Source organism: Panthera tigris, chromosome C2 (assembly GCF_018350195.1).
Source record: "Panthera tigris isolate Pti1 chromosome C2, P.tigris_Pti1_mat1.1, whole genome shotgun sequence".
Taxonomy (NCBI): Eukaryota; Metazoa; Chordata; class Mammalia; order Carnivora; family Felidae; genus Panthera; species Panthera tigris.
Window position 1 is genome coordinate 2,211,309 of NC_056668.1, and position 10,441 is coordinate 2,221,749.

General features: G+C 61.5%; 1 protein-coding gene across 1 annotated transcript; it reads left to right on the forward strand.

The window, feature by feature from the left end:
* The first annotated feature begins 391 nt into the window (after positions 1-391).
* ICOSLG (inducible T cell costimulator ligand) lies at positions 392-8,880 on the forward strand. The gene is made up of 7 exons (XM_042998863.1): positions 392-532; positions 2,533-2,573; positions 3,439-3,801; positions 4,451-4,747; positions 6,841-7,006; positions 7,859-7,895; positions 8,798-8,880. Exons 1-7 carry the CDS (start codon positions 519-521, stop codon positions 8,846-8,848), a joined length of 969 nt encoding a protein of 322 aa, XP_042854797.1. The 5' UTR covers positions 392-518; the 3' UTR covers positions 8,849-8,880.
* The last annotated feature ends 1,561 nt before the right edge of the window (positions 8,881-10,441 follow it).

Consider the following 10,441-nt stretch of genomic DNA (forward strand, 5'->3'; position numbering starts at 1 on the left):
GCTACATCTTTGGTGAACGGAGGACGGGCTGCTGGAGGTGGCTGGGCTCAGGGGACCCCTCCTCGTTGGCCCTCACCTCCAAAGGCCGGCCTCTGCCTCCCCATCGGGGCGCGGGCGTTCTGCGCGACACCGGGGGCAGCACTTAGCCTCCCACGGCCCCGCCAGCCCCGCCAGCCTCCCGCAGAGCCCTCGGCCGCCCTCCTCCCCGGGACCACGCACCGCCCTCCCAACTCGGCGCCCAGCGGCCGGGGAGGGCTTAACTTTGTGGAGCCTGTGACTGAGCTTCCGTTTTTCCGAGCCCCGCCTGCGGCCAAGGGCGTGGGAGGGACTGGGCAGGGGGTGGGAACAGGGGCGAGGCCCCGAGCGGGCGCCGGGGAAAGTCAGCTCTTGCGATCCACTTAGCGCGCAGAGCGGCGGAGGCGCGCGGTGAGACCTGGGCTCCCGCGCTCCGACGCCCCCGGCGGCCCGAGGCCTTTCTCGCTCCGACGGCTCCGGCGGCCCGAGGTCCCGCCCCCACCATGCGGCTGACAAGGTGAGCGTGCGGGGGCGGGGAGGACGGGTCCTGCGGGTGCACCGGAAGAAGACAAGCTGGAGCAGGGAGCAGGATCCCCAGGGGGCCGGGTAGGACCCCCCCCCCCCCCCCGCCCACCTGACGGCGCCGGCCGGATCCGCGGGCAGGGCCGGCCGCTGGGAGCGCCGCTGCGCCCGGAGCCCTACCTGCAGGAGGGTGGCCTCCGCCCAGCGGCGGGGCGCGCTGTGGGGGGCCGACGGCGGCGCGTGGGTGTGCCTGGGGGCGGGTGCCCGCCGCGAGAGGGCGAGAGCGAAAGCTAAAGGAGAGCAGCCGCGCGCCGCACTAAGGGGACGAGGGCACGGACTGCCCAGCGGTGGGGCGCGACCTCGCAGTGCCGTGGCCACTCCCTCCAAGGCCAGCTGGTGCCCACTGTTGGGTGACATGTCCTCCCGTCGGCAGAACCAACCCGGAGGAGGTGCGAAGCTGGCACCCCGGCTCAGCTCGCCGCTCGCGGTGCCGGCGGGAGAGCTGGGGGACTCTGCCTTGCTCTCCGCTTTTGGCCAGAGCGCCCCCTTCAGGTCAGGTCGGGGGCGTGCCCGCCTTGATAAGCTGGCTGCCACCGGGTGTCCCCAGTTATAAATGCAGGTAGTTACAACCATTTTCTCAAGCGAAGAAAATACGTCCTCATGGTCACCCACACCCCAGAGTCTGGGGTGTAGGCTGGGGACCAGGTGGGCCAGCAGGGGGCCCAGGGCGCACCCAGGAAGCAGGCCGACCCAGCTCCCTCCCCAGAGCCAGTGCTTGTGACCCAGGTTGCCCCCAGATAACCAGAGGAGGCCCAGCAGGTGTATGCTCCCTGGATCCTCAGTGCAGAAGGGGGTCTGATGGGCACCACGGGAGCCACCAGGGTGTTCGCAGCTCTTGTGTTTTGGAAGGTTGCTCTGGCTCCAGGGAAGGGGGCTGCAGGTGGCGGTTATGGGAGCTGTCCCCGCGAGCAGCAATGGTGGCCCCAACAGAGACAGGAGAGACGACAGGCCTGTCTGCAGGCTGTGGCCTCTGGCGTGAGGGAGCCCCTGGTGGCCTGGGCCCAGCTCGGCCGGACAGCCATGCAGACCTGAGTTTACTCGGCAAGGGACACGCGTCTGTGCACATTCAGATGACGGCTGTGGCGGGCGAGGCAGGGGTTTCTCTGGGTCCAGAACTCAGCGGACACCGAAGCCTGGGAGGCCTTCAGGAGGGGGTGGCTGGGCTGAGCTGCACACGGTGTGGAGTCCCTGGGGTCGAAGGTCTGGGTCGAAGAGCCTCGGAAGTCCCCAGAGGGGTTTGCTGGCCCCGGGCAGCTGAGCCACCTACCTGCTCTGGAAGAGCCACCAGATGCAGCTTCAGCAATCGTGTCCTTTCAGAACGCCGCCCTGCGCTCAGTCGACCCTGCCACGGGGCGTGTTACAGCCTCTCTGTCTCCCCAAACCTAAGTGTAGCTCTGACTAGAAACACCCTGAAAGCGTATTCTCCTTTTTTCTTTCTTTTTTGTTTAAGATTTATTTACTTTTGAGAGAGAGAGAGAGAGAGAGAGAGAGCGCACAAGTGGGGGGGGGGCAAAGAGAGAGAGGGGGGCACAGGATCGGAAGCAGGCTCCAGGCTCTGCACTGACAGCAGTGAGCCCGACGTGGGGCTCGAACTCACAAACTGCAAGATAGTGACCTGAGCCGAAGTCGGACACTTAACTGACCTAGCCACCCAGGTGTCCCTGAGAGTGTATTTTTCTGATTTCATGTAGTCTCTTGGAATCCATCCCTGGCAAAGGCCAGGTGGGCACAGGGTTGAAGGCAGTGGCTTGGGGGGTGGCTCCCTCCACCCTGTGAGCTGGCTGGTGGCTCCGGACTTGCTGTGCGTGGGGGGAGGGCGCGTCCGACGGGCTGGGCTGTGGGTGTGTTCACATTCCTCTGTGGGCATGAGCACCGCTGCCCACGAGGTTGGGGAGGAGCGGAAACTCACCTGCCTTTCCGGTCGTTTCTTTCCAGCGCTGGAATGTTCCTGCTCCTGTTCAGCGCCCTGCAAGCCAGTAAGTTCAGAGGCTCCTGCCGGGGCTGCGGATGCGGGTGCCACCTCACTGCGGCCCTTCTGGCCTTTGCAGGGGGCCCTACAGGAAAGCGGGGCTCGGGGCCAAGGGGAACGTGCAGATTCAAGGCCACGAAGGGGCCGCTTGTGCAGCCCCTGCAGTTCTTGTCTTAGTTCGTGTTTAGCGACAGTCGTTTCCGTCCCTCTGCGTTCCAGATGAGCTGGGGCTTCCCACTTCTCTTGACCCCTTTGCCCCAGTCAGCCCCGGGGAGCCTCCAGAGCCACCACTTCCAGAAGAGCAAGGAACAGGGATCTGGCACCACAGCCGAGGCTGAGACCTTGTGGAGCCTTCCAACCCCGAGGGTGGCAGGACAGGGGACACGGGCATTGCCCTGGCCGCACCGGTGGTGCGGCAGCTCTAGACTCGGCACGTGGGCCTTTCTGATGCCCTGAGAGCAGCGTTTTAATACAATGCTGTTGCTGAGTAACTGCTTTCTTGTAAATGTCCTAATTAAAAAAAAAAAAACTTTTTACTTTGAGTTAATTATAAACACCCAAGAGGTGGCCCAAACCGTGCAGAGCTGTCCTGGGTGCCCGCCCCTCCCCTGACTCCTCCCGATGCCGGCCTCTCCCACCGGGGCGGAAATCCACGCCGGAGAATATAGTGCTTTCCAAAACCGTTTGAATTTTAAACATGCCAGCACATTCCTATGTCTGTTTGATTAATGCATTAACATTTCTACTGAAATGAGTCAGAATAGGGGTCTGATTGACCCTTGCTACCCAAAAGCCTCCCTCCCCCTAGTTAGAGAACTTCGCGGGCTAGGAATCAACCGTAGCAAGTAAATTTCGTGCTTTCTGAACCACAGCAGATGTTCAAGAGAAAGAAGTCAGGGCGCTGGTGGGCAGCGACGTGGAGCTCAGCTGCGTTTTCCCCGAAAGACACAGTTTTGATTTAAATGACCTTTATGTGTACTGGCAAACCAGTGTCGTCGGCACACCGAAGACCGTGGTCACCTACTACCTCTCCGGGAACAGCTCCGCGGGCCACGAGGACAACCGCTACAGGGACAGGGCCCGGCTGTCGCTGGAGAGCATGAAGCGGGGTGACTTCTCTCTCCATCTGCACAACATCACCCCCCAGGACGAACAGAGGTTCAACTGCCTGGTGTTTAGGAAATCCCTGGAGTTAGAAAAGATTCTGGATGTTGTGGTGACGTTACACGTGGCAGGTAAGACCGTGGAAGCTGACGGGACAGACCCCACCCCAGCCTTGCGTCCCAGAGAAAGTATTAACGAGGCCCATTCTCGGGCTCAGTCACCTGTTTCTTCCGTAAAGAACGCCCTAGTCTCTGCCGGCGGGTTTCTGTCCAACCGAGCGGGAAGCTGAACTGGTTGAAAACTCATTCAGCTCGTGGGAAGTTTTCCGTAGCCTGAGGTCACCTGGTGTCACAGAAGAACTCCTAACCTTGCTGTCTGGGCCTTAAATTCTGCATCTCAAGTCCAACTAGGTGTTCTTAATGAAATTAGGGGAGAATGCTGTGACGCACCAAGGGAGATCCGAGTTTAGGAAGAAAATTAAAGTCGACCAAGGACCCCGGACCCTGTCCCCTCCGGAAGGCCTGCGAGCCTCCCGTGTCACCGGAGATCCACACGCGCCCCGCCTGCTCACATGGGGGAGGGGGTGCGGGCCCAGCAGCCCTGCTGGGGGGCGGCGGTGTGTGCGGGCTGCCCGGCCCGCAGCCCCGGTCCTGCCTCTCCCCCGCGGTCAGGGCACGCTGGGCCACCTCCCCTCTACCCTGGCCCTGGGCACCAACCGTGTGCCCCTCTGTTTCTGACCTTCAGAACCTGCCTCCCTCACCACCCATCTCCCCCCTGCAGCCAACTACAGCATGCCCGTGGTCAGGGCCCCAAGCGGCCCCTCCGAGAACGAGGAGCTGACGTTCACGTGCACGTCCGTGAATGGCTACCCGAGGCCTAACGTGTACTGGATCAACAGGACGGACAACAGCCTGCTGAACGAGACCTTGCAGAACAACACGGTCTCCTTGAATGCGCAGGGCTTGTACGACGTGGTCAGTGTCCTGACGATCCGGCAGACCCCCAGCGTGAACGTCGGCTGCTGCATAGAGAACGTGCTCTTGCACCAAAACCTGACGACGATCAGCACTCAGGCAGGTAAGGTCCCCCGGGGTCTGTCCCCTGACACCGACCCAAGACTGTGGGCCTGCGGTGACTCAGGAGGTCCTCTGAGCCAGAAGACCGAGCCCCTGCAAGGTGCCTGGGCAGTGGCTTCCGGAAGCTGGAAGGAAGGGGGAGGAGGTGACAGGCAGCACTCGACGACGAAATTCACCACGGCTGCCGAGGGCGGGAATGGGGCCGGGCGCTCAGTGCTTAAGTGGTTTCACTTAATCTTCGCTCTCAAGCTCAGGTTTGGTGACTCACTTCACAGACGAGGGGCTGAGGCCTGGAAGGCTGTGTAGGACCGGGCAGCGGCGGCATCAGGGTTGAAGGCATGGCTGAGCCTCTGCCGCTTAGAGGGCCAGAGCGCCCATGCTGGGGTTCCAGCCACCGGCAGCTGGCCTGGCTGTGGGCTCGGGCTTCCTCGTGGGAGGGGTGCAGGCAGGCGACTCCATAGAGGCCACGGGCTCTCTCATTCTGCATCCCTGTCACTAGTGTTGAGATGACAGGTCCCCTGGGTGGAGGCGGGAGAGCTCCAGGATGGACGGACTCTGTGGGCCTGCCCGTGCCCTACAGGGCCCCGCACAGGTTGGAGAGAAAGCACAGCTCCTGGTTCGGGCCTTATGAGAGTCCCAGGGGGCCGTGGCAGCGGTCACGCCGAGCACAAGCCCCTGAGTGTGGGCCCGTGAGCCCGCGTGGGTCGCATGCTGTGAGACTGGCCCTGACCCCCAGGAATCCTTGCGGGCCCGACATCCTCCTCCCTGAAGTCAAGGCACGGCCTCGTGACCCAGTGGTCCTGGCCTCTCTGCCCAAATGGACCAAGACGAGGGCTGTACCAAAAAGCCTGCCTCTGATGGCCGCCTCCCAGCAGTGGTCTCCCCGGCAAGGCGGCCCCGGCAGCAGGTGAAAGGGGAACCAGAAGGTTCTCTTAGGGCTGTGGTCTCGGCTCCTGTGCTGTGGGATGGCTGGGAAGCCCGTAAAAGTCCCCAAGCCCCGACCCGTTGGATTTGCTCCCCTGGGCTAGCCGGGCACCAGGACACGTTTAAAGGCTTCCAGATGATTCCAAGGTGCATTCAAGGCCTAGCCACTGAGTGGTGTCTCCCATTTTGGAGTCGTACGGGGCATTTATCACAAGCTTCCCTTCCTCGTGTGCCCGGGAGAGCCACTTTCCAAGGGGCTAAGCAATCACGTTAAGAGAGGAGGGATGAACCCTTCATGCACTGTGGGGGGTGGGGGGGTGGGGACGCAAAATGGTGCAGCCACTTTGGAAAACAGCCTGGCGGTGCCTCTGAAGGTCGTCGTAGCGTCTCCATGTGACCCAGCGATTCCGCTCCTGGGTTGTACACCCGGCAGAATTGCAGATGGACTCACATGTACGTGAATGTTCACAGCAGCATTACTCACAACGAGCAGCGAACGGATTAACACTTCCGTCCAGGCGCTGATACTCACTGCCACGCGGATGGAGCTGGAGAACGCCGTGGCCAGTGAGGAGCCAGAAAGCACACACGCCGTGTGACCGCGTTTCTATGAAACGTCCAGAATAGGTCAATCCTTAGAGACAGAAAGTCCATGAGTGGGGGCGGGGGCAGGGGAAGGGCGGTGGCTGCCGATGGAGACGGCGTCTCCGGGAGCGACGCAGAAGCTCTGCACCCAGACGGTGGCGATGGCCGTGCCCCACTGGAAACGTACAAAATGCTGCTGCTGTGTTCACTGCCTTATGTGACTTTTGCCTTTCTTTTTTTAAATCTGTCTATAAAACTAAATAATAATAATAAAAATAAAAATAAAATGATACATTAAATCACAGTAAACATTTTTTTGAAAGCCAGGAGGACTCTGTGCTTCCCACCATGCCCTGCCCAGGTGGCGGCGGCTAGAAAGGGCTGGGGTTCCAGGTCGCGAAAAGGTGGAGTTCCACCCCCCCCCCCCGGCCCCGGAAGAGCCGCAGATTTTAAACATCACAGAGCAAAGCCAGGGAAGTTCTGAGGCCTCGGTGCCTCCCCCGGTTCTCTCCTGCTCAGGATGGAAGGGGTCCCTCCCCTTTCCTCCCCACCCTTTCAGTCTTGTGTTATTTTCCTCTCCCGTAGAAACGGCCACCGGAACTGAATATGGCATCACCGAGAGCCAAGCCGATGCCCCGAAGAAACAAGGGGCGGTCCTCAGCGCCCTCATCGTGCTGGGTGTGGTCGTGGCCGTGGCCGTGGCTACAGGCTGGGTGTGCCGAAGCAGGTGCCCCCCGCGGGATCCACGCAGGTACCCGTTAAAAGTTCCGCAAGACGTTGCTTTCCTGCGAAGTGCGGCTTTAATAGCGTTCACGCTCACGAGTTCTAGCGGCTCTGAACTCTGGGACGTGGGTCCTGGGCGTGGCCCCTGATGTTGTGGGCTCCATAGTTCTGACACAGCCGAGTCGAGGGCGCCTTGTGAGGCTTTCTCCCAGTGTGGGGTGGGAGTGCCAGCTTCTGAATTTAGACGTCAGGACGGAGCCCTTTTCTATGGAGGCCAAGCCGCCTTTGGTCCTGACGAGGCTGTTGAACTCTGGCCAAACTCAAAGGGGTTTAGAAAGAGTGAGAAAGGCTGGGTGTTGACCCTACAGAACAAAGCAGCAGAACTCACAGAAGAGGCAGGAAAGCCCAGAACATGAACACGGTCACAACCATGTCAACCAGGGTCAGTAGGGAAGGCCCTGAGCGGGGGGCACAGGGAAGAGACGTCTCCCCAGCTCGGCCTGGCGGGCATCCCCCAAGATACTGACAGAGTTGGGGATCTTCCGGGTCTTCCGGGAGGGTCGGGGCACGGGGAGCGCTGGTTCCCTGATGCAAGTCTGCATGTGCTGCTGGAGTTTCTGGTTTGTTGCCAATGCCTTCATCCCAGAAACACTTCCCACGGCCCATGGCCCACTGCCGATCTGGCCAGGCCCTGGAGAGGCGCCTTGAGTCCGGAGCACAGACCTCTTACAAAGCATCTTCCCGGAAAACCAGGTGGCCCGAGGGACCCTCCCGTGAGTCTGTCCCTGCTGTGCGTGGCACCCAGGGCCACTGGGGACTCTAGAGCAACGCCTCTCTACCCCTGCTACCTGCCCTGAGTGTTTCCGGTTTGTTCCAACAGGAGCTGGGCTGCAAGGCCAGAGCAGACGTTCTCTTCGGTGAGTTTGCCAGGAGGGAAGGGGGCCCGTGGACAGCAGGTGCAGGTTCACGTGAGCGGATGGCTGGGCGGTGGCTTTGTCAGTGTTGGCCTCTGGCACGAGCTATCCTCGATGACGGGGAGCTTGATGTGGACATTTTCAGAAACACGATGAGCCCCTAGAGAAGGCGTGTCACGCTTTCCCCTTCGGCATGCAATCCTATCCTTGTATACGCTTGCTGACTGACCTTGGGTTACAGAATTCTCCAGACATTCACGAAAGCAGTGAGCCTCTGATGATGACCCCCAGGCACGTCTGCCAAACTTCATCCCTTCTCCCTGGGCCCCCTCCTCCCTACCCTTCCCACCCCACCCCCACGGGGGTCTCAAGGGAGTCCGGACGCTAAGCCCTTCGTCACAGAACAGTTACTCCGGGTCTCCTGGTAGAAGCAGGCGGCCCGCTGTCCCAGGAGCAAAGGTCGAGTGATTCCCACCCAGTTTGGGAAAAGCGTCCACACACAAGAGCCTCCAGTTTCCCAAGTGGCAGGTGCCTCGGGCTGCAAAGGGCAGTGGGGCTCGTAGGCGGGCTGGCCCGCACTGGACACTTTTGGCAGACGGCCACCCCTCTCTGAGCCCCGTCTGCACCCCTGTGAGCCACGCTTGTCCTGGGGAGGCTGGGCCGGGCTGAGCCTGGTCACACCGGTGCTCCTGAGGCCACGCAAGCCAGTTTCAGACAACTGCAGAACACAACTTGCCAAAACACCAGGGCCCGCCCGTCAGGCAAAGGACACTGTTTGTGGGTTTTCCGAGTTTCCGGTCCTTCGTTTCCACCACCCTATGTCCTGAGAAAGCAGCCGCCCGCCCGCGAGAGGAGGGAAGCAGTCACAGTGCTCCGTGACGCCCTCCCTTCTGTTTCTTTCCAAGACCGTGTCTGATGAGAACTCACCACCCGGAGCGTGGACAGGGTTTCTGTGAGATCCCACCAGGAGGGACGGCGGATGGCAGCTTGGGAGTTGACTCTGGTGGCCAAGAGGGGACCGTCTGCCCCCATCGGTGCCATTAACAAGGGGGCTTCACGGACACGGGGGCTCTCTGGCCTGGAAGGGACACGTAGGACCGTGCCTGATCCCAGGGAGAATGTTCCAGGTGCCGCCCGGATCCTGGAACGAGGACCTCTCACAAGGGCCAACAGCTCCGAACGCACATGCCCCCAAGTGAGCGGGCTCCCCGCCTTTGCTGCCAAATGCAGGAGGAAGGGGCCTCGTGATGGCTCCTCCCCCCGCCCCAGCCCCCCAGAGCCCACGGAACCCTTCTCAATCCCAAAAACGCGTGGGGGTTTTGGGGGATGGGGGCTTTCTGAGACCAGAGGAAGGGTGGCTCTTTTAGGAAGGAGTGAGGCGAGCTGGGTCTCCTCCAGGACCTCCCCTGCCGGCTGGAGGTCACGCAGGGCTGTTGGGAGAGGCACACGTGCGGGGCCCCCTCCCCTCCTGCACCCTGAGCTGCGTGTGCATGTGTGTGTGAGTACGTGTGTCTGTGCGTGTGTGAGTGTGTCCAGAATGCAGGAACCGGTCAACACTGGAAGGTCCCTGGGAGCTCCTTTTCCTCTGGGATCTTCACCGGGGAGAAAACCTGACCTTGTTTGTTTTAGTCAAAAGCTGGATGTCCCTCCTAAAAAGGCACAGTGGAGTTTTTTCGAGAAGACAATGTGCTGCTGGGGCCATCGTGACAGAAGCAGGGGAAAGAGCAGAACGCAGAAACTTGCTCAGGCAGGACTGGGGACCCGTGTTTCCAGTGGACACGGGCTTCACTGCGTGGCCATCGAGGTCCTTCAACTTGGTGCCGTGACGTGCACGGAGGGGGCGCTCTCCCCGCAGAGTGGCAGCCGTTCAAAATGTGGCACTAATTCCATGCCACCCTCCGCACCTGTCACCCCCGGCTTCCCCCGGGACCTGCACGGCTGCCGTGGAGCCCACGAGGCCCAGCGGGGGATGGGAGAGGCGCGGTGGCCCAAGTCCACCCAGGGGTGTGCGGCCCGTGGCCTCGACCCTCGCCGCGTGGTTTCCATGTTGTTGCCCCCACTGAATCTAGCAGCTGACGTTTCTGGAAGGTTCTGCACAGCCGGCTGCCCACTAACCCTGGTGTGCACGCCCCTGGGAAAGGCGGTGTCCCGCCCGCGGTCATTCAGCACTGGTGGCGGGCGTGATGGCAAAAACAAGGACCAGGCTCAGTGGGAATGCTGAGCCCAGTCCGTTACAAGAAGTGTTCACTGTCTGTGTTTGTACCCAAAACTCCTTGCCTGGCTGTCACAGCGTGCCGCGGACTGCACCCAGACTTTACCCGAAAGCATCAGGAGAGGCGTGTTCCCAAAGGGGGACGAGAAGGTCGCCGACTGGCATCCAGAGCAAAAAGCAGAAGGACCACTTGGGTGCAGGCAGGGGCTGCGGAGCCCGCCTATGGCCTCGGGCAGGGGTGCCGGCACAGCCGCCCTCCCCGGGGGCCCCCCGAGTCCAGGCTGAGGGTCCTGCACCTCCTGCAGCCCGCCCGTCCGCAGCAGACCCTGGTCACTGG

Bases quoted from the DNA above. Each gene is read 5' to 3' on its own strand.
- ICOSLG (XM_042998863.1), top strand. The intron at 3,802-4,450 runs GTAAGACCGTGG...TCCCCCCTGCAG, and splicing joins GGTGACGTTACACGTGGCAG to CCAACTACAGCATGCCCGTG. The intron at 7,896-8,797 runs GTGAGTTTGCCA...TTTCTTTCCAAG, and splicing joins CAGAGCAGACGTTCTCTTCG to ACCGTGTCTGATGAGAACTC.